The 24,647-nt window shown below is 45.0% G+C and overlaps 1 protein-coding gene across 1 annotated transcript in view; it reads left to right on the top strand.

Moving 5' to 3' along the window:
* The first annotated feature begins 852 nt into the window (after window positions 1–852).
* LOC118473053 (60S ribosomal protein L36a) overlaps window positions 853–24,647 on the top strand; it is a 37,895-nt gene continuing 14,100 nt past the window's right edge. The window contains exons 1-2 of the mRNA XM_035961332.1: window positions 853–921; window positions 995–1,036. Of these exons, the coding sequence (XP_035817225.1) occupies window positions 853–921; window positions 995–1,036 (111 nt within the window). The remainder of the gene's footprint in view (window positions 922–994; window positions 1,037–24,647) is intronic.

Raw genomic sequence — 24,647 nt, forward strand, 5'->3', positions numbered from 1 at the left:
TCGCTCATGATCCGCCATGGCTTCCTTCTAGTTGGCATGAGCACTTTGAACAGGATCATCAAACCTGATTATGAATCCTACCAAGCTGTGGCGGTGGCCCGACAATTTGGCCTCAGAGTGGTGCCTCCCCACTTTCACCTCCACTAGCTTACAAAATGTAGGGCCGATCTTCCAGATTCTATTATTGCTTATCGGTGTTACTCACTGTTTGATGATCTGAAGATCCATATCCCTGCTGACTTGTCATTTACCTTCTCAACTGATAGATTCAACTCATGGTGGGGGATTTGGGAGTCTCATGCTTTTCCGAGGGCTTTGGGGCCACTGTTGCAGAAGATTGATGTCGAATACGAGGTCCTAGATGGGGACGTATTGTTCTTGGCCATCCTCTTTTGATCCTTTATCCTTCTTAATTGCTAACTTTATTTGTTCCTTTTTGCAGCAATAGTAAGGTCCAGAGCCTATGAACGATGATGGTTTCCCCTCTCGGCTCCTTGAGGCTACTCTCGTGGCCTTTTCCCCCAAGAATGCTCCCCTAAACTGATTCCAAAGAGAAGTCGGTCTTCAGAAACGGTTGCCCCTAGGCCCAAACAAAAGTGAGGAGAGAGGCTGCCAAGAGGACATCTAAAGAGGCACGATCATCGTTTTTAGTCCGCGAAGCCTTGACCACTTCTCAAGTACACATTCTCCCTGCACCCCACTCTTGATGCTCATACATTCCTGTTGATCGCGTTTCATGCACTCTTCAGCCTGTTGCCGTTGAAGCATCCAGTGGAGAGGAACAGGCAACTCGAGGGTGGTCACCCCCGGGCACCGTTGATATTCTGATCGAGACTGTCGGTACTCTGGTCGATGGTCGTTCTTAAGGATCTATGCGAGCCGGTCATTCCTAAAACGGCCATTGACCCTGCCCTAGGACGGGTATGTCATGTTTCCTTAATTCATATGTGTTCCTCACTTGTCCTGATGTCACTTTCTGCCTTTGTTTTTTCAGGGCTTCGATCTTTCAGAGCTATTGTCGTTTGATCTTGCCCTGGTGGGTTCATCTATATTTCACACTGTTGATCAACCCTCAGGGCCGACTGCTGTTCTCGTACCGCTCTAGCATGTCAGGGCATTGCTCTCAGCTCCCATTGATGCACTAGTCGAGGACTCCGAAGAAATAAAGTGCATTCTTGAGGAAATCAAACCTCAACTCCCAGAGGCACTCCAAGTCAAACACTAGCTAGATGGACATCTCCCCTTTTCCGTGCAAAGGTGGAAGTGGCTCACCGGAGGATCGGGGCTCGACGTTCTCAGGCTCCTCTGAAAGCTGACATTACACGACGATGTAGGCTGCTCAATGAACAGAAAGCATTCTAGATGCCAAGGCTTATACCTCTGCCAATGTCGCCAAGCTCGAGCTCTTGGAAATGGAATTGGAGGACCTTGAGGAACGAGTTCGAGAAACCCGACATCTCATCTAGGACGAGAAAGCTTTTATATCCAACTCTAAGCAGGACAGAAGGCTTGACCACTTGACAAAGACTGGATCTTACCAACATGAGCACCTTGAGTCGATAGATAGTGGCAGGCGAGGACAGGGACAACGAGGCCATTATTGCTTAGGCCGACCATGTTCGTGTCGAAGCCATTCATGTTGCCGATGATTTCCTTTGTTGAACTATTGTGGCAGCTCGTTGTGTTATTGTCAGTAGCCCATTTTATGAACATTGTATTTCTGGAGTCAATGATTGTGCATTGGCTATTTCAACTAATTCGGCGTGCTAGCCGCACACTTTTCTTCTTCTCCTTTTTGTGTGTCGATCACACTCGTATTGGCTCCTTTATCGTCCGGTCTGACCCACATCGTCGGCCCATCGGCCGCTCCTGTTAATCATCCCACATGCTTGGGAAGTACTTTTTTAAGTGATGGCCGTTGACCGCCATAGGGAAGTTAGCCCCGTTTAATTCCTCAAGCATATATGTGTTCTCGGGTAGGACCTGATCAACTCTGTAGGGTCCATGCCAGTTTGGAGACCATTTGTCGTATGCCGCATCTTTAGTTCCGAGTGGCAACACCGCTTCCCATACTAGATCTCCGGCCTAAAACTCTTTCAGTCTGACCTTTTTGTTGTATGCGTGGGCCACCTTAGCTTTGTTTTGTCTAATTCTTTCCAATGACCAAAGCCTTAACTCTGTGAGATCTTTGACATTATCGTTCATCAGAGCGGCGAGCTCTTCAGCCATTAGGTCATTCTAGAATTCCATGTGCCTTGAGCCGGCCGCGATTTACCACGGTAGCATGACCTCCTACCCATATACTAGGTGATATGGTGAAGTCTGGTGGAGCCATGACAAGAGATCCGATAGGCCCACAAGGCTTCCGATTATACTTCATGCCAACACATGGGATGCTCATCGACATTTCTATTGATTAACTTTATAAGACTTTTATTGGATGCATTGGCTTGCCCATTTGCTTGAGCATAGTATGGGGACGATCTTATTAGCTTGATTCCCATGTCAGCTGCGAATTTTCTGAATTCTTCTAAAACAAAAAACGATCCTCCATCGGTCGTTATAGTCTGAGGAATCCCGAATTTGCGAATGACGTGTTCCATGACGAAGTTGATCACATCCTTCGTTGCTACCAACTTCATGGGGATGGCATCCATCCACTTTGTGAAATATTCTATGATTGCTAAAATCTATTGATGGCCTTTGCTGGACGAGGGGTTGATTTTTCCAATCATGTCCATCGCCCAACCCCTAAATGGCCATGGTTTCACAATAGTGTTCATTGTTGACGTTGGTACCATCTGTATCTTCCCAAACCTTTGACATGCTTGACACCCTTTGTAATATTTAAAGCAATCCTCAAGCACGGTGGGCCAATAGTATCCCGACCATTTGATCAACCATTTCATCTTGTTGGTTGATTGATGAGTTCCACAAGCTCCCTCATGAACATCATGTAATTTGCCTCAGTCGACCCTATGCACTTGAGCAACAAACCTTCCATGGTTCTGTAGAACATGTCATCTCCTATCAAAACGTACTTTGTGGCTTTATCACGCGTCCTTCTGGGTGCCCCCGAGCCAAATCCTTCAACTAATTGAAGATTTTGGCTCTCCAATCGCCTGCTTAATTATGCACACCTAGGAGTCTTCGTCGTCCTAGCATGCTTTATGCCTCGAGGCCATTTGTGCCAGATCATTGGCTTAGACATTCTGAGTTCTGTGGGTCCAGTGGAAATTTATGTATCTAAACTGTGTCATCAACTCACGTCATTCCATCCATATTTGGAATAACGACTCGCTTTCACACTTATAATCCTACGTGAGCTGGGATATCACTAAGTTTGCATCCACAAAAATTTCCACTGCCTCTGCACCAACCTCAAGCAGTAATCCCATCCCTTTGCGTATGGCATGGTATTCTGCTAGATTGTTAGTGCAGTAATCCGACAATCTGATGGAGAAGGAATATGTTGCCCCCGAGGCGATACGGGGAGGATTCCCATGTCGCATTCGTCGTCACAAGCCGGTCCATCGAAGAACATGTCCCATGCACGTGTAGGAAGGGCACCCATGTTGGTGCCAACTCTCTCTACGATAAGATCAGCCAATGCTTGCCCCTTAACTACCTTAGCGGCATGTACCAGATGTCAAATTCTGATAGTGCAAACATCCACTTCCCTAGACGGCCTTTTAATATAGGGGAAGACAACATATGTTTGATGACATCTGACTTTCAAAACATGATTGTCTCTAACGTCAGCATGATGTGGCGAAGTTTGGTGCAGGTGAAGAATAGGTAGAGACACAACTTCTTGATGTCGGAGGTTTCTGCAAATAGCATCCTCCTGCTGATGTAGAAAACAACCTTCTCCTCGTCATTATGTACTTGCACTAATACCGAGGCAATGGAGGTGTCTCCTATTGATAGGTACAGGTAGAATGGTTCGTCCAGCCGTGGTGGGACCAAAACTAGCGTCTTCAACAGGTACTCATTAATTCCTTCGAATTACTTTTGTTGGTCTGGTCCCCAACGGAACTCGCTATCACTTTTGATCTTGACTAAACCCATGAATGGCTCAATCCACCCAGATATGATGGAAATAAACCTTCTGACGAGATTAATCTTGGTGATTAGTTGTTGGAGCTCCTTCTTCGTGGTTTGTGGTGTCATTGTTCTGACGGCCTCTTGACTTCTTGTGCCAATATCTATCCCTCTCTCAAGCACTAAGAATCCGAGGAATTGACCAGCTGTTACCCCGAAGGTACACTTCTTCGGGTTCATCTTTAGCCCAAACCTCCTAGTTTGTTCCAGGACTTGGCACAAGTCTTCTATGTGCCCCTGTGTGGATGTAGATCTGATCACGACATCATCGATGTAAATCTCCATCAGCTTCCCTATCAGGTCATGGAAGATGTAGTCATGGCGCGTTGGTACATGGATCTAGCATTTTTAACCCGAAGGTCATGACCAAATACTCAAACAATCATATCGAGCCAGGCACCCTAAATGCGGTCTTGTGCACGTATTCTGGGGCCATGAAAATTTGGTTATACCTAGTGAAAGCATCTAGGCCCCTGGTTGGTTTTAGTGATTAATGACAACATAATGTTATATGTGACTAACGTGAGTTTTGCAGAGACAAATGGTAAGTTAGGTCGCATTACAGGTAGAAGTACTACAACGGTGAAAACAATCCCAGAGATAAGAACTCGAAGCGACGGCTAAAATGACAAAACAAAAGGTGAAGGACTACGGAGTCCGAGTGTCAAGGAGATGTGGACACTCGTGATTTAGTTAGGTCTTTTATTCTCTTTTAGTCGTACTATAAAGAGGGGTTGTCGATGAGTAGTTTGACCAAGAGAGTTCTAGTGTAGTGTTGGTGTACAATCACACTCACATACAGTGCTAGGTGTCACTCTAGAACTCACTCACAAGTTAGAACGAAAACCGATTTGAAAATCAGCTGAAAAACAAGAGATAGGGTTTCTGGCCCTGGGGCACCGGACTGTCCGGTGTGCACCGGACTGTCCGGTGTGCACCGGACTGTCCGGTGCACCATCTACCAGGTGGGCCAGGCTGGCCCAGGGGAAGGCCTCCCCGGGCAGCAAAACCCGAGCGCGCCTGTTTCAGAAGTGAATTATAGTGGCGCACCGGACAGTGCACCAGACAGTGCACCGGACTGTCCGGTGTGCCATGAGTCCAACGGCTAACTATCAGAACTAGCCGTTGGAAACGACCGTTGGTGCACCGGTGGCGCACCGGTGGCGCACCGGACTGTCCGGTGCGCCCGTGCGCAGTAAAATGCTGGTAATGGCTAGTTGGTGGGTGAGGGCTATTTATACCCCCTCCACCCACCATATTCAATGTATTGCAGCCCACATTAATTCCAGCACATTGCTAGAGCATTGCAAGCACCAAAAGCCTAGTGAGGAGATTAGAGAATCTTAATCCCGCATTGTGTATTTGTTTAGCAAGTATTTGAAGTATTGTCTTAGCACTATTGTATTTCTAGTATTATTATCTTAGTGCTAGTTGTTGGGGTGAAGTTGGGCTCTTGTTTAGCTCTTTCTTAGGTTTTAATTAGTGTTGATTTTTAGAAAAGCCCAATTCACCCCCCCCCCCTCTTGGGCATCGTGATCCTTTCAATTGGTATCAGAGCCTTGTTGCTCTTAGATTAGCTTAACCGCTAAGAGTTACGATGTCCGGTGGGGATGGACCTCCTCCCGTTTTTTATGGTGACGATTTTCCTTATTGGAAAATTCGTATGGAAGCATATTTAGAGGCTATAGACATTGGTGTCTATAAAGCCGCCACTCAAGGATTCCCCGAACCTAGAGATCGCACAAATCTTGTAGGTGACGAGTTTAATTATGAAAAATGGAATGCCAAGGCCAAAAACACTCTTTTTAGAGGCCTTTGCAAAGATGTGTTCAATAGAGTAAGAAATCATAAAAATGCTCATGATTTGTGGATGGATATTTGTGCTCTACATGAAGGAACTAGAAGTGAGCGTGAGGAGAGATATCACATTGCTATGAGAAAGTTAAATTCTTTTGAAATGCTTGCTAATGAAAATGCCAATGCGATGTACTCACGTCTCAATATTCTTGTAGAGGAAGTAAATGGATTGGGGCTTACTCAAATCTCACAACCGGATGTTGTGAGGAAGATTCTCAGTGTCCTCCCAATAGACAAATATGGACACATTGTCACTGTGCTACATCAAATGGATCTTTCAGTTACCACACCTACACAGATTTTGGGAAAGATCAATGCTCATGAGATGTACATGCACATCAACGACAAAGATGAGTCATCTTCCAAAAGAAAGGATTTGGCTCTCAAAGCAAATCAAGAAAGAAAAGAAAAAGCTAAAATACAAGTTGAGGAAGAATCCTCAAGTGATGATGACCTTGATGCTAACATTGCCTTAATGGTAAGGAAGACCACCAAGATGTTGAAGAAGCTCAACAGAGAAGGCATCAAATTTGATTCAAGAAAGAAGAAATTCTTTTCCAACAAAAGAAAGCCCATTTCTGAGATGGATTGCTACAACTGTGGAGAGCTCGGTCATCTTGCTCATCAATGTAACAAGCCCAAGAAGAACAAGTTCAAGGGCAAGAAAGAAGATGACAGCGATGATGATAAGAAGGAAAAGAGATTCTTTAAGAGGAAGGATGGGAAGCAAAAGAGGTTCCACAAGAAGAAAAATGGAAAGGCATATATTGTTGGTGACTGGCTCACTGACATTGAGTCATCAAGTGGATCTTCTTCAAGTGAAGAAGAGAATGATGAAAAAGTTGCCGCCATCGCCGGGGACTTCTCTTCACCACCACCATCGCCATCATCGACTTCTCACCTATGCCTCATGGCTAGAGGTGAACAGAAGGTACAAAATGATATTGATATTACTGATGATAGTGATAGTGATGAGGAATTTGCTTCACCTTCATATGATGAGCTAGCTGACTTGCTTAAAGAATATACTCAAATCATTAGGAAGTCAAAAGCTAAATGTGATAGGTTGAAAAATGAAAATGAATCTTTAAATGCCAAATATGACATAGTTATGAAAGCTAGTGATGAAATGAAAGAAGAGAACAAAACTATGTCATCAACTATAAATGAGCTCACAACCTCCCTAAAAGATGCTAAGGATAAATGTGACAAGTTAAATGAAGCTAATAGGGAGTTGCAAGATAGACTAGTAAAAATCAAGGAAGACTATACTCAGATTAAATTTGATCATGATAATCTTCTTGTTGAAAATGAACTTTTATCTTGCAAAACACATGAGGCTATTAACCCTATTGTTAAGATTGATGTAGCAACCTCATGTGATGATTTGAGTCAAGGAGAGCAAACTAGTCTACATGCTGAATTGACTGAAAAAGTTGAAGTCTTGACTTTAGACAACCAAAAATTAAAGAGATACCTGACTGATGCAACTACTAGAGGAAAGGTTGCTATTGAGAACAATGATTTCAACAATAAGTTGGCAGTGGATAATGAAAGGCTTAAAAATGAGGTCAAGAAACTTAAGAGTGAAAATGAACATCTTGCAACAAGTGTGCAAAAGTTCAACAAAGGCCAATACCTCCAAAATGAGTTGCTTATGAACACTGTCATGAAAAACATCAAGAGTGGTATTGGATACAATGTTTTTGTGCAAAAGAAAGCTACTACTCAATACAAGCCAAAGCAGACTCACAAGCCTATCAAATGCTTTGAGTGTGGAAATGAAGGTCATTTTGCCCACAACTGCAAAGCCAAACCACCAACTCCCTTGCCTAAGCACTCAAGACCATTTGCTTTCAATGCTCATTATGTTCTAAGAAAAGTTACAAATGGAAAGGTCAAAGTTACATTCCTAGGTCCACCAAACAAGAGTAGACCTAGACAAATTTGGGTTGCAAAGTCCTTGATTGAGAGAGTCACTGGTCCTATGCAATATAGGGCCCTCAAAACTCAAGCTTGATTTGTCTGTGGATGTAGGTGAACTAAAAGACCGCTGGGAGCCATTGGGTTATTGACAGTGGATGCACACAACATATGATAGGCAACCCATGGATGTTCACCTCACTTGATGAGAATGTTGATGGACAAGACAAAATCACATTTGGAGACAATTCAAAAGGGAAAGTGCAAGGACTTGGCAAGGTGGCAATTTCAAATGACTTATCAATTTCAAATGTTCTCTTGGTTGCACCTTTGAGCTTCAATTTATTATCAGTGGGTCAACTCTGTGATCTTGGACTTCAATGCTTATTCACTCCAACAGAGGTTATTGTGTCAAAGATGGATGATGAATCAATGGTGTTCAAGGGATTTAGATACAACAATCTCTACTTAGTGGATTTCACTTCAGAAGATGCAGACTTAAGAACTTGTCTCTTCACCAAAGCTTCACTTGGATGGCTTTGGCATAGGAGGCTTGCACATGTTGGGATGAGCACACTCAAGAAGATATTAAAGAAAGACATGGTTAGAGGATTAAAGGATGTGGTGTTTGAAAAAGACAAGCATGTAGTGCATGTCAAGCTGGGAAGCAAGTTGCTAATACACATCCTACTAAAGCTTTCATGTCAACATCAAGACCACTGGAACTACTTCATATGGATTTATTTGGACCTACAAATTATGTAAGTGCCGGTGGCAACCTCTACTATCTAGTGATTGTTGATGATTTCTCAAGATACACTTGGGTGTTCTTTCTCCATGACAAATCTGAAGTTGCATCTATATTCAAGAAGTTTGCCAAGAAAGCTCAAAATGAATTTGATTGCAAGATCAAGAAGATTAGAAGTGATAATGGCAAAGAATTTGACAACACCAACATTCATGAGTACTATGATGAAATTGGGATCAAGCATGAAGTATCTGCAACATACACACCTCAACAAAATGGAGTTGTTGAAAGAAAAAACAGGACCTTGATCACACTTGGAAGAACAATGATTGATGAGTATAACACAACGGAGAGGTTTTGGGCCGAAGCTGTCAACACTGCATGTTATGCATCAAACAGGCTATTTCCTCACCGGCTACTTGCGAAGACTCCCTATGAACTGCTAAATGGGAAAAAGCCAGACGTCTCCTTCTTCCGGGTGTTTGGGTGCAAATGCTACATCTACAAGAAGCGCCATCATCTGGGGAAGTTTCAAAGACGCTGTGATATTGATTTTTCTTTTGGGTTATTCATTAAAGTCCAAAGCATATCGAGTATTCAACCATACCACTGGCGTGGTAGAAGAAACATATGATGTGGAATTTGATGAGACTAATGGCTCCCAAGGAGCACTTGAAAATCTTGATGATGTAGGTGATGAGCCACTTAGGGAAGCAATGAAGAACATGCCAATTGGAGCTATCAAACCAAAAGAAGATGAAGAAGAGGTGCAAAACATTGACAGGCCTTCTTCATCAAATGTACCACAAGATGATGAAAAAGATGAGAGGCATGCAAATGAGGATACATTTGTCTCTCATGAGCAAGCAAGGGTACAAGCCGAAGATGTTGATGCTCCAGGATCTTCTTCCCAAGTGGTTGACAGGAGAAACTCATCACTACTTCAAGCTCATCCTCAAAACCAAATCATCAGGAGTCCTTCACAAGGGGTTATTACTCGATCACATAGACATCCGTCTTTTATTAAACATCACTCTTTTGTTTCTTGTGTTGAGCCTACTTGTATAGATGAGGCGCTACAGGATCCGGACTGGGTGAATGCCATGCATGAAGAATTTAACAACTTCACCCGTAACAAAGTTTGGACCCTGGAGAAGCCCCCACAAGATGCAAGAATCATTGGAACAAAGTGGGTGTTCAGAAACAAACAAGATGATCAAGGTGTGATTGTAAGGAACAAGGCAAGACTTGTTGCAAAGGGGTTCTCTCAAGTTGAAGGCTTAGATTTTGGAGAGACCTTTGCACCGGTTGCTCGACTGGAAGCCATTCGTATCCTACTTGCATATGCATCATGCTATGATATAAAACTTTATCAAATGGATGTAAAAAGTGCATTTTTAAATGGCTTCATAAATGAACTTGTATATGTTGAGCAACCACCTAGATCTGAAGACCCTAGATATCCTAACCATGCTTACAGGTTGTCCAAGGCGCTATATGGGCTAAAGCAAGCTCCAAGGGCTTGGTATGAGTGCCTTCGTGACTTCCTCATCGAAAAGGGCTTCAAGATCGGGACCGTCGACACAACTCTATTCACAAAGAAACATAACAGTGATATTTTCATTTGTCAAGTATATGTTGATGATATAATCTTTGGCTCGACAAATGACTATCATTGCAAGGAATTTGGTGAGTTGATGTCGAAGGAGTTCGAGATGTCAATGATTGGTGAGCTAACGTACTTCCTCGGCTTTCAAGTCAAGCAAATGAAAGATGGTAACTTTCTCTCACAAGAGAAGTATACCAAAGACTTGTTGAAAAGGTTCAACATGGAGAAGTGCAAACCAATCAAGACCCCCATGCCAACAAATAGACATCTCGACTTAGATGAGGGAGGTAACCCGGTTAATCAAACTCTCTACCGTTCTATGATTGGTAGTTTATTGTACCTTACCGCATCTAGGCCCGATATCATGTTTAGTGTCTGCATGTGTGCTAAATTTCAATCTAATCCTAAGAAAGCTCATCTTCGCGCTGTTAAAAGAATTCTTAGGTATCTCAGGCACACCACAAGCATTGGTCTGTGGTATCCCAAAGGAGCTACTTTTGATTTAATTGGCTATTCCGATTCGGATTATGCCGGTTGCAAAATTGATAGGAAAAGTACTTATGGGGATGCCATCTGCTTGGTAGATCACTAGTTTCATGGACATCCAAAAAAGCAAAATAGTGTTGCCTTGTCAACCGCCGAAGCGGAATACATTGCCGCGGGTGCTTGTTGCACACAAATTTTATATATGAAACAAACTCTTCTAGACTATGGCATAGTTCTAGAAAAGGTACCTTTATTGTGTGATAATGAGAGTGCTGTTAAAATTGCTAATAATCTTGTACAACACTCTCGCACCAAGCACATTGATATCCATCATCACTTCCTTAGAGATCATGTTGCTAAAGGAGATATCATTTTAGAAGGAGTGAGGTCGGAAGATCAATTAGCGGATATTTTCACTAAGCCACTTGATAAGACCCGCTTTTGCATGTTGAGGAATGAACTAAATATTCTTGATCTCAGGAATTTTATGTAAGATGTCAAATGGTGTTGTCAAGCTTGCATTGCATGTTTAAATTTCTTGTATTGCATCTAGGGCTTGTCTAACCTAGTTGAGATAACCGCCAACAAAGCGAGTGAAAAAGCTTAACTCGGATCAAACTTGACAAGTCTTAGTTTTAAGCTTTTAGCACTTAAATTCTTACTTTTTATGCAATTGTTGGTTCTTGAAATATGCATGAGGTACTGTACTTAGGGGGAGTATTCAAAACTCAAATCACTCATGAAAACCCCTAGTGCAAGGTCAAAATGCAAATTTCACCATTTGCCTATTTTGAAAATTATGAGAAAATATATGAGGGTGCCAATACCTGTCCCAACAAGTGTTATTTTGTGTGATTATAAGTTGGGATTTGGTTTGGTTGGAAATTAGATAGAAAATTTCAAAAATTCCAAATCTTCCCTCTGTCTGGGCACACCGGACAGTCTGGTGTGCACCGGACACTGCACTGTGCAATGTCCGGTGCACCGGCAGCCGCGCGCTCAAAATCCATTTTCCTGTGCGCTGTCCGGTGGTTCACCGGACAGCTATTGTGCGTTGTTCGGTGTGCACCGAACAGACACTGTAGACTGTCCGGTGCACCCATATTCGGTTTTTTAAAAAAAACTTTTCCTCTGCTCGCGCCCGAGGCCAGCCACTGCTTCTCTGTCTTTGGCTTCTCTCTGCCTATCTGGCGATTCCCTCTCCCTCGCTGGCGACGTCCTCTCACCGGCGACCACCGTGCTCCGGCGACCCAGTGCTCCATCTCCTGCCCTCGCTCGGTGAGCAGCCCCTTTCTCCCTATGTTTTCTCTGCCTCTCTGTTCCATTGAGCAGTGCTCCCCTCCTTTCCACCCCTCAAGTGCCATACTGATTTTTCCTATCCAATTCTATGAATCCATGTGGTGAGAAATGTTGCTCTGTGTCCCTTGAGTATTCCTGCAGGTTTCTAGCTCCTTAGGGAGGGTTTCACAGCCTAAATTGACTCAATCTCCAAAACCCTAGAACTCCGCACGTCACGTGTTCGGTGAAATGCCCAAACCAGCCAAAAATGCTCCGATTGAACCCAAATTTTTCAGGCACCTTCACAACACCTCCAGTAACATATTTGAAAAATTTCACGCCCATTCGATATTCCAGGCTTTAATTTCACCAAATTCCCCGTTTCGAGCGATCGTTTCTGAGTCGAGTGCCCTAATTTCATTTTCTTCGCCTAAATTCAAACCAAGCACACACTTCACTCATATTCACCCATATAAACCTATTCGTGAAGTATTGGCTCAATTCCACGTCATTTCGTGCCTCAATTTGAATTCCAAACCTCCTATGGCACTTTTTATCGTTCAAACGCCGTTTTCACGTCGTTTGACCTCTCGATCACCTTATCTCTCGTTTTCTGTGCAATATTTCTCTGTATATGTATTTATTCACATTTCATATACTTATGACTATGTGACTAATACGTGCTCACCTCTTCTGTCATTTCAGTGACCTTGCCTGCCCGTGAGCCGTCTCCTGTCCTACCTGGATTTCCACCTGTCGTGTGAGTTTTCCAGGTAGACATCTCCTCCTTTGATATTCTTTCGGATATTATCGACCTGTGCTTAGCCTCTCTCTCTCATTTGCAGTCGTCAGGTCAGGATGCCGCGCACGAAGAATGTGTCGGTGCCAGGGGGAGGCGATGATGAGGATCCTCGTCGCCCCTTCAGGCAGGTCAAGGGCAAGACAGTATACTTGGAGCAGCAGGAAGGCCGCAAGAAGCGGCGTATCGACAGAGCAGCCCGGGCAGCGGCAGCAGCAGCAGCAGCCGCTGAGCAGGCCGAGCTAGGAGATCAGCCTCAGACTCCTTCAGATCAGATTGCGTACCGTGTTCGTCGTCTCGCCTCCCGGCCACGCTCCTCCTCTACCACCACTGCTTCAGCTTCCACTCCACCACCCACTTTGCCTGCTCCTGTCACCCCTGTTGTGCCATCCACCACCTCCACTACACCAGCTTCCACTGCTCCTCCTCCCGCTCCTATTTCCGCTCCTCCTATCCCACCTGCTCGCTTCCAGGAGCGCAATGAGACTGAGGTGTGACCTCTGGCTGCCGATCCTAGATTGTTTGACCTTCAGCGTGCTACAGCGGCACGAGTACGTAGGTTCAGATACGTACCCTTGGAGTCTTGGTTACCGGCTCAGAGGGACCCTGCTACAGTTGACCTCTTCAGCACCAGGATTCAGGAATCCTTCTTTAGGGCACAGATGTCTGTGCAGATTGCTCTGCGAGTGCACCGGCTTTTGGACCTTCCAGCTTTTCTGCTAGCCGCCGGTGCTGACTCTGAGGTGCACCTCTCATATCTGCCTAGCCTTCTGACTCTTTTGTCTACCAGCGGCAGGTATGTTGAGGAGTGGGTCCGAGTTTTCTACGCGACTGTATGGATAGACCCAGATCACCACTGGATGAGGTTTCGTTTTGAGCGAGAGGATGTCACTATTTCTGTCAGCCAGATTCTTCAGCTCTTTGGATTTCACGAGTCGTCGACTCGACTTCACAGCTTATGCTACGGCACCTCTGACCCTCCTCGTCGCCCTCACAGCGGTGTGGCTCCGGGTACAGCTCACGTCGCGGCTCTGTTCCGACCGCCCTTCTCAGATGGGTCGCGACACTCACCGGCAGATTTTACTACAGCAGCCAAGTTCCTATTTCAGCTTATGAGACGGACACTTCTGCCGTGGATGGGATACAGGGAGGCTACCACACATATCCAGCTCTGGCTCCTTGGTGCCCTGGTCTCTCACTCTGAGTTTGACGTTGTGGATTTCCTTATTTGTGAGATCGAGGACACCGTTTTGGATGGCACGTGTGCTCGTCGTCAGCTACCATATGCTCACTACTTGTGCCACATTTTTGCTCAGCTGATTCGGCCTCCACAGTTTCAAGGCACACTTGAGGCCTCATGCCTCGTCTTTGGGTCCTACCGTCCAGCGCCTAAGGATCCTGTGCCAGCTTCTGCTCCAGTTTTTGACACTCAGGCTGAGGATGCTGCTCTTCATTAGTTCGAAGCTCAGGATGTAGCAGTTGATGATGATGATGATGATGATTTTGGGATTCCACCTCCGCCTCCGCCTCCTATGCCTCCACACTCACATGATCATGAGGCTGGGAGTTCTAGTGCTACCCCTGCTGCCCCTCTGGCTATTGACCCTGCTATTGCTTTGATTCTCCAGTCTCTCACTCAGCAGCAGGCTCACTTGGCAGCCGAGCAGACCAGGTTATCCGAGCGGATGCTCTCGATGTTTCAGACCATACAGGACAGACAGGATTCGCTTCAGCAGCAGCTTCTTCTGGATCGGGCTGAGAGCAGGGCATTCATGGCTCTTATGCTACAGCATTCTGGTGTCTCGATTCCCCCGGTTCAGTCTGCTCCACCTCCTCCGCTTCAGGCTCCTGTTGTGCCAGCGATTCAGTCAGGACCCCCTCTTCCTTTTGTTGGTCCTTCTTCCTCTCCGCTCCGGCCGGTCACCCTGGCTTTCACGTCACCGGTTCTCAGCTCCGTCTGCCCTCAACCGCCAGTGCCACCAGCTTCTGCTGTCACCACTACTGTTGTGGCAGTGTCTTTGACCACTTCAGTTCCGGCAGCTTCTGTAGCGTGGCCTCAGTCCGAGTCAGTACCAGCTCCAGCTTCTACAGCAGATCCTGGATCCGAGACTGACTCTAACCCCCAGTCAGCGTTCGCTCTGCTGCCTCGACCGCGACCGGATGCGCCCCCGCCACCTCCTCCCGCTTCAGATGTGTAGGTTCGGGTACCCTTTTGGTGTTTGACGCCAAAGGGGGAGAGATATGAGTTGTGAGAGCTAGGGGGAGTTAGAGAGTTAGTAGAGAGTCATTTTGATGTAATATATGTGCTTGCTACTCTCTGTACTAGCTTGTTGAGATGTTTGTTTTGGAGCAAAAGTTCAAGGTACATCATTAATCCTTATATGGTGATGCCCGTGCTAATATAATTTTTCTTTTATTCAGAATATATGTATTTTAGGTTGTCCTTTTGTAAATGGGTTTTTTTGCTTGCCTGCATTCTTCTCTTTTGGAGAAGTCCCCGACAATGTAAATCATTTGTATCTGCAGAGGTTGCTACTTTGGGATTTATCTCAATTACTTTAAAGGAAGGCGTAGATTCGTAGAAAATCAGACATCATTAGATTGGGGTGATGAGCTATATGATGGTGAATCAAACAAACTTCATAGTATTGGCCTTCAGTTAAGAGATACATTCCCACTGCCTGAAAATTAGCGTGCATATTTTTTAGAGGGTCAGTCACCTGGCAATCCCCCGTCACACGAAGTTTTACAGGTTCTTGTTTATGGTTCGCAAAGTTCACTTCAATTTGGTCATTTGGAAGTGTTGCAGTTTATCTAGACGCGTGTCCAAATTGTGCTTTTCCTGTTATCTTATATCCCCCCTTTTGGTAGGCTCAGAATTCTAAGTCGTCAATGTGTAACAAATGATTTATAGAAGGGTCATCTTTGTATTAGATAAAGTTTAGCTAGCTAAAGTTGTCATGCTTATCAAACAAGGTTATATATCTTGTTAACTTCATGTTTTACAGGTTCATTTAACCACTTAGCATACTAATATGAACATCAAGCTGAGTAGTGAAAGGGAAATTTGCCATTGGGCAATTTCTATTATGTTTTGGTGATTAAGTGCCCAACACATTTAAATAAGTTCTTATGTGCTAAATGAGGAGAGAAGTGCAAATCGAAGAGAAAGTGTGTTTCTAGACTTAGTACATAGTTTTTAAGTACTAATATGTTTTATCTAAGTGCTAGAAACAGTGAGAAGAAAAGGAGAAAAGAACCAAAAAGACTTGGCTCGGTGCAGCCAAAACTCAGCTCAGTCTAGCACACCGGACTATCCGGTGGTGCACCGGACAGTGTCCGGTGCGCCAGGCTGGCTTCCGATGAACAGGCCACTCACGGGAAAAATCGGCGGCGTACGACTATAATTCACCGGACTGTCCGGTAAGCCAACGGTTGCCAGCGTAGCGGTCGTCCGTGCAATCCGCGGGCGACACGTGGCCCGCACCGACGGTCGGCAGGGTGCACCGGATAGTGTCCGGTGTGCATCGGACAGTGTCTGGTGCGCCATCTGGCCCGGAGATGCAACGGTCATCTGCACTAGAATAGAAAGGAGATCGACACCGGACCATCTATAGTGACTGTCCGGTGGCGCACCGGACTGTCCGGTGCGCCACCCGACAGAAGGCAAGGATAGCCTTCCTTGTTGGCCTCCAATGGCTCCTAGCTGCCTTGGGGATATAAAAGGGACCCCTATGCGCATGGAGGAGTCACCCAAGCTTACAAGAAACATTCTAAGACTCCAAGACTCCAACTTCGCGCATTTGATTCTTTGAGATAGTGACTTGAGCTCCATTTGAGTTGTGAACTCCGAGAGTTGTGTTTTGAGCTCAAGTTGTGACTTGTGTGCGTGATTGTGCTGTGATTTGAGTCTTGTGTGTGTTGCTCTCCCCTTCCTTACTTCCGTACATCTTTTGTTATCATCATTATAAGGGCGAGAGGCTCCAAGTTGTGGAGATTCCTCGCATTCGGGAGAAAGATAAAGAAAGAAAAACCATGGTATTCAAGTTGATCATCGGATCACTTGAAAGGGATTGAGTGCAACCCTCGTCCATTGGGACACCACAACGTGGAAGTAGGCAAGTGTTACTTGGCCGAACCACGGGATAAAAATTGTGTGTCTCTTGTGTGCTTTCTCTTTGATTGTCTGTGTTCACAAGAGCTCGTTTCAAGCTACTTAGTCGTTCTAACTTTAATAACTAAGTTTTGTGGCTATTAGTGTTGAATTTTACAGGATCACCTATTCACCCCCCTTTAGGTGCTCTCAATTGGTATCAGAGTCGTTCTCTTCATCTAAGGGACTAATCGCCCGAAGAGATGGATCCTAAGGGAAAGGGGATGGTGGTCAACGACAAGGAGAAGGAGTCCCTCTTCAACGAGCCAAGGAACAACAAGCCCACTGACTCAGGATCGAGTCACAAGAAGAGGTACGGGAAGAAGAAGAGGCGGATCAAGAAGATCATTTACTACGACAGCGACGCCTCCTCTTCTTCACCAAGAGACGACGATGACGATGACTCGTCTAAAAAGAAATCGGTTAATCAAAACTATTCATTTGATTATTCTCGTATTCCGTTCAATTCCAATGCTCATTTGCTTTCAATTCCACTTGGTAAACCTCCACACTTTGATGGAGAATACTACTCTTTTTGGAGTCACAAAATGTGTAGTCACTTATTTTCTCTCCATCCTAGTATTTGGGAGATAGTTGAAAATGGAATGCATTTCGATAGTACGAATAACCCTATGTTTATTAATGAGAAAATTCATAAGAATGCACAAGCTACCACTGTTTTGCTAGCATCTTTGTGCAGGGATGAATACAACAAGGTGAGCGGCTTGGACAACGCCAAGCAAATTTGGGATACCCTCAAGATATCACATGAAGGAAATGACGCCACCATGATCACCAAAATGGAGTTGGTGGAAGGCGAGCTGGGAAGGTTCGCGATGATCAGGGGAGAGGAGCCAACACAAACATACAACAAGCTCAAGACCCTGGTCAATAAGATTAGGAGCTATGGAAGCACAAGATGGACAGACCACGATGTCGTCCGACTAATGCTAAGGTCATTTACGGTAATTGACCCCCATCTTGTCAACCTTATTCGTGAGAATCCCAAGTACACCAAGATGACGCCCAAGGAGATCCTTCGGAAGTTTGTGAGCGGACGCATGATGGTGAAGGAGGCTCGATACGTGGACGATGCTCTAAACGGTCCACTACCCGTCCACGAGCCTCAAACCATTGCCCTCAAAGCAACCAGCAATAGGGAGACACTACCAAGCAAGGTGGCACAAGTGGAGGCCGCGGGCCTCAATGAAGATGAGATGGTGCGTATCATCAAGCGCTTCAAGACCGCATTAAAAGGACGCAAGGAGTACCCTAATAAGAACAAAGCAAGAGGAAAGCGCTCCTGCTTCAAATGCGGTAAGACTGGTCATTTCATAGCACAATGCCCCGATAATGATGATGACCAGGAACAAGAAAAGCATGGGAAGAGGGAGAAGAAGAAGGTTTACAAGAAGGCGAAGTGCGAGGCGCACCTTGGCAAAGAGTGGGATTCAGACTGCTCTTCATCCGACTCCGACGATGAAGGACTGGCAGCCTCGGCCTTCAACAAGTCTTCGCTCTTCCCCAACGAACGCCACACTTGCCTCATGGCTAAGGAAAAGAAGGTGAGTGTTCGAGATTCCCCTAAGTACTCTACTTCTAGTGATGAGGATTCCTCCGATGATGAAGTAGATTACTCTAGTCTATTTAAAGGATTAGATAGAGCTAAAGTAGAAAAGATTAATGAATTAATTGATGCTTTAAATGAAAAGGATAGAATTTTAGAAAAGCAAGAAGATATTTTGTATGAAGAGCATGATAAGTTTATTAGTGTTCAAAAATCTCTTGCTCTAGAGATTAAAAGGAATGAAATGTTATCTTCTGAGTTATCTGCTTGCCATGAAACTGTGTCTAGTTTAAAGAGTGTAAATGATGATTTAAATGCTAAGCTAGAGAAAGCAAATAAATCTAGTTCATGTGTAGAGCATGTTAGTATTTGTAATAGATGTAAGGATTTTGATGTTGATGCTTGTGATGAACACCTTATGTCTATTACCAAATTAAATGATGAGGTGGCAAGTCTTAATGCTCAACTTAATACTTGCAAAATTAATTTTTATCAATTAAAATTTGCTAGGGTTGCCTACACCGTTAGTAGACACCCCTCTATTAAGGATGGACTTGGTTTTCGAAAGGAAACCAAGAACTTAACAAGCCAAAAGTCTCATGTTCTCAACAAGGAGAAAGGGAAGGTTCCTATGGCTAGTAGTTCTCAAAAATGTCATGCTTACATTTATGATATAAAATTTTCTAGAAATGCTCATAATAATAGGAGTTATGATGCGTTTAATTCACATGCTATGTTTGCTTCTAGCTCTACTTTTGTGCATGGTAGAAGTAAGCCTAGGAGAAATCATGTTGTGCATCATGTGCCTAGGAGAGTATGTAATGAACCTTCTACTATTTACCATGCTTGCAATACTTCTTTTGCAATTTTTTGTAAGAATGAAAAAGTAGTTGCTAGGAAGTTGGGATCCAAATGCAAGGGAGATAAGACTTGTATTTGGGTTCCAAAGGCTATTGTGACTAACCTTGTAGGACCCAACAAGAGTTGGGTACCTAAAACCCAAGTGTAAATTACCTTGCAGGTTTATGCATCCTGGGGCTCAAGCTGGATTATCGACAGCGAATGCACAAACCACATGACGGGGGAGAAGAAGATGTTCACCTCCTACGTCAAGAACAAGGATTCCCAGGATTCGATCATCTTTGGAGATGGGAACCAAGGCAAGGTTAAAGGATTGGGAAAGATAACCATTACATCCGAGCATTCTATCTCAAATGTGTTCTTAGTTGAATCGCTCGGGTACAACTTATTGTCTGTAAGTCAATTATGTAACATGGGGTATAATTGTCTATTTACCAATATAGATGTATCTGTCTTTAGAAGGAGTGATGGTTCATTAGCGTTTAAGGGTGTATTAGACGGTAAACTCTACTTAGTTGATTTTTCGAAAGAGGAGGTTGATCTAGATGCATGCTTAATAGCTAAGACTAGCATGGGCTGGCTGTGGCATCGCCGTCTAGCACATGTTGGGATGAAGAACCTTAATAAACTTCTAAAGGGAGAACATGTGTTAGGACTAACCAATGTCTGCTTCGAGAAAGACAGACCTTGTGCAGCTTGTCAGGTAGGGAAACAGGTGGGAAGCACTCATCACAGCAAGAATGTGATGATAACATCAAGACCACTGGAGCTTCTTCACATGGACCTCTTCGGACCCGTCGCCTACCTTAGCACCGGGGGAAGTAAGTATGGTCTTGTAATTGTAGATGACTTTTCTCGCTTCACTTGGGTGTTCTTTTTGCAGGATAAATCAGAAACCCAAGGGACCCTAAAGCGCTTTCTAAGGAGGGCTCAAAACAAATTTGAGCTCAAGGTGAAAAAGATAAGGAGCGACAATGGGTCCGAGTTCAAGAACTTACAAGTTGAGGAGTATCTTGAGGAGGAAGGTGTCAAGCATGAGTTCTCCGCTCCCTACACACCACAGCAAAACGATGTGGTAGAGAGGAAGAATAGGACACTTATCGACATGGCAAGGACGATGCTTGGAGAGTTCAAGACGCCCGAGCGGTTTTGGTCAGAAGCTGTGAACACAGCTTGCCACGCCATAAACTGGCTCTATCTGCATCGTCTCCTCAAGAAGACCTCCTACGAACTCCTTACCGGTAACAAACCCAATGTCTCTTACTTTCGTGTATTTGGGAGCAAATGCTACATTTTGGTGAAGAAAGGTAGGCATTCCAAATTTGCTCCCAAAGCTATAGAAGGGTTTTTACTAGGGTATGACTCAAATACAAAGGCGTATAGGGTCTTCAACAAATCATCGGGTTTGGTTGAAGTCTCTAGCGACGTTGTATTTGATGAGACTAATGGCTCTCCAAGAGAGCAAGTTGATCTTGATGACATAGATGAAGATGATGTTCCAACGACCGCAATGCGCACGATGGCGATAGGTGAGGTGCGACCACAGGAACAACAGGAGCAAGATCAACCCTCTTCCTCAACGATGGTGCATCCCCCAACTCAAGATGATGAACAGGTTCCTCAAGAAGAGGCGCGTGATCAAGGGGGAGCACAAGAAGAACAAGTTATGGAGGAAGAAGCACCACTGGCCCCTCCAACTCAAGTCCAAGCGACGATTCAAAGAAATCATCTCGTCGATCAGATTCTGGGTGACATAAGCAAGGGAGTAACAACTCGCTCACGTTTAGCTAATTTTTGTGAGCATTACTCGTTTGTCTCTTCTATTGAGCCTTTCAGGGTAGAAGAGGCCTTGCAAGATCCGGACTAGGTGTTGGCCATGCAGGAAGAGCTCAACAACTTCAAGAGAAACGAAGTTTGGAGCCTGGTGCCACGTCCCAAGCAAAATGTTGTGGGAACCAAGTGGGTGTTTCGCAACAAGCAAGACGAGCACGGGGTGGTGACAAGAAACAAGGCTCGACTTGTGGCAAAAGGTTATGCCCAAGTCACAGGTTTGGATTTCGAGGAGACTTTTGCTCCTGTGGCTAGGCTAGAGTCTATTAGAATATTATTAGCCTATGCCGCTCACCACTCTTTCAGGTTGTTTCAAATGGATGTGAAGAGCGCTTTCCTCAATGGGCCAATCAAGGAGGAGGTGTACGTGGAACAACCCCCTGGCTTTGAAGATGACAGGTACCCCGACCATGTGTTTAAGCTCTCTAAGGCGCTCTATGGGCTTAAGCAAGCCCCAAGAGCATGGTATGAATGCCTTAGAGATTTCTTAATTGCTAATTCTTTCAAGGTTGGGAAAGCCAATCCCACTCTTTTCACTAAGACTTGTGACGGTGATCTTTTTGTGTGCCAAATTTATGTCGATGACATAATATTTGGTTCTACTAACCAAAAGTGTTGTGAGGAGTTTAGCAGGGTGATGACTCAAAAGTTTGAGATGTCAATGATGGGCGAGTTGAACTACTTCCTTGGGTTCCAAGTGAAGCAACTCAAGGACAGCACCTTCATCTCCCAAATGAAGTACACTCAAGATCTTCTCAAGCGGTTTGGGATGAAGGACGCCAAGCCCGCGAAGACACCTATGGGAACCGACAGACATGTCGACCTCAACAAAGGAGGTAAGTCCGTTGATCAAAAGGCATACCGGTCTATGATAGGGTCATTACTTTATTATGTGCTAGTAGACCGGATATTATTCTTAGCGTATGCATGTGTGCTAGATATCAATCCGACCCAAGGGAATGTCACCTTGTGGCCATTAAGCGGATTCTTAGATATTAGTTTCTACGCCTTGCTTCGGGATTTGGTATCCAAAGGGGTCTACCTTTGACTTAATTAGATATTCAGACTCCGATTATGCTGGATGCAAGGTTGATAGGAAGAGTACATCAGGGACGTGCCAATTCTTAGGAAGGTCCCTAGTGTCTTGGAGTTCAAAGAAACAAACCTTTGTTGCCCTATCCACCGCTGAGGCCAAGTATGTTGCCGCAGGATAGTGTTGCGCGCAACTACTTTGGATGAGGCAAACCCTCTGGGACTTTGGCTACAATCTGAGCAAAGTCCCACTCCTATGTGACAATGAGAGTGCAATCCGCATGGCAGATAATCCTGTTGAACACAGCCACACTAAGCACATAGACATCTGCCATCACTTTCTGAGAGACCACCAGCAAAAGGGAGATATCGAGGTTTTTCATATTAGCACCGAGAACCAGCTAGCCGATATCTTTACCAAGCCATTAGATGAGAAAACCTTTTGCAGGCTGCGTAGTGAGCTAAATGTCTTAGATTCGCGTAACTTGGATTGATCTATAGCATACATGTGTTTTATGCCTTTGATCATGTTACTTTATGCATTTATGAAATTTGTTGCTTATTTATGGTGCTCAAGTTGTGCAAGGGATCCCCGGACCTCACAAGTCCATGTGTGAATGATGCACATATTTAGGGGGAGAAGTGCTACAACTTGACCCCTTGAGACTAACCCTTGTGTTTGAGTATACTTGATGTAGTCTCAAAGGTGAATTGAAAGGGAAATGTGAACTTGGACCATGCAAAGACTTCCACTGCACTCCGGTATTAGTGTACTTAATTCCAAGTTCATTATTATGCTCTTGCTGCCTTTTTGCTCTTAATTGATATTTTTGGTGAGGCAATGGGGTTATAGGGCCAAAAATGATCTCGTTTTGGTGCTTGATGCCAAAGGGGGAGAAATTAAGGCCAAAGCAAATGGATCAGCTACCACTTGAGAATTTTGAAAATAGTAGAGTTAGAATTTTTTATTTGTCCAAAATACTCTTATTGCAAAATTTGGTCTCATGTGGGGGAGAATTTATGATTATGGGAAAAGGGGGGAGTTTTTGGCACTTGATCAATTTTTCCATTGGAATGTCTCTCTTTGTGCCTAAATAAGTGTGTTTGACATAGAGATAGGAAAATGAATTTGATTTGCAAAAACAAACCAAGTGGTGACTGAAAGGGAATTAGGCTTACACCTAGTTCCTAAATAATTTTGGTGGTTGAATTGCCCAACACAAATAATTGGACTAACTAGTTTGCCCAAGTGTATAGATTATACAGGTGTAAAAGGTTCACACTCAGCCAATAAAAAGACCAAGTTTTGGATTCAACAAGGAGCAAAGGGGCAACCGAAGGCAGTCCTGGTCTGGCGCACCGGACTGTCCGGTGCGCCACCGGACATGTCCGGTGCACCAGAGGAACTCAGACTCAAACTCTCCACCTTCGGGAATTCCCTGAGGCGACTCGGCTAAAATTCACCGGACTGTCCGGTGTACACCGGACAGTGTCCGGTGCGCCAAGGGAGGTCGGCCTCAGGAACTCGCCAGCTTCGGGAAACGCCAACGGCTAGTCCGCTAAAAATCACCGGACTGTCCGGTGTGCACCGGACTGTCCGGTGCGCCTCCGGAGCAACGGTCTTCTCCGCGCCAACGGCTCTCTGCCGCGCATTTAATGTGCGCTCTGCGCGCGCAGATGGCAGGCTCGCCCATGCTGGCACACCGGACAGCAAACAGTACCTGTCCGGTGTGCACCGGACACCCAGGCGGGTCCACAAGTCAGAAGCTCCAACGGTCAGAATCCAACGGCAGTGATGACGTGGCAGGGGGCACCGGACTGTCCGGTGTGCACCGGACTGTCCGGTGCGACATCGAACAGGCAGCCTTCCAACGGCCACTTTTGGTGGTTGGGGCTATAAATACCCCAACCACCCCACCATTCATTGCATCCAAGTTTTCTACTTCTCAACCACTACAAGAGCTCTAGCATTCAATTCTAGACACACTAAAGAGATCAAATCCTCTCCAATTCCACACTAAGCCCTAGTGACTAGTGAGAGTGATTTACCGTGTTCATTTGAGCTCTTGCGCTTGGATTGCTTCTTTTCTTTCTCACTTGTTCTTGAGATCACAACTCCATTGTAATCAAGGCAAGAGGCACCAATTGTGTGGTGGCCCTTGCGGGGAAGTTTTGTTCCCGACTTTGATTTGAGAAGAGAAGCTCACTCGGTCCGAGAGACCGTTTGAGAGAGGGAAGGGTTGAAAGAGACCCGGCCTTTGTGGCCTCCTCAACGGGGAGTAGGTTTGCAAGAACCGAACCTCGGTAAAACAAATCTTCGTGTCTCACTTGCTTATTCGCTTGGGATTTGTTTTGCGCCCTCTCTCTCGGACTCGTTTATATTTCTAACGCTAACCCGGC

This window comes from Zea mays, chromosome 1, assembly GCF_902167145.1.
Source record: "Zea mays cultivar B73 chromosome 1, Zm-B73-REFERENCE-NAM-5.0, whole genome shotgun sequence".
Lineage (NCBI taxonomy): Eukaryota > Viridiplantae > Streptophyta > Magnoliopsida > Poales > Poaceae > Zea > Zea mays.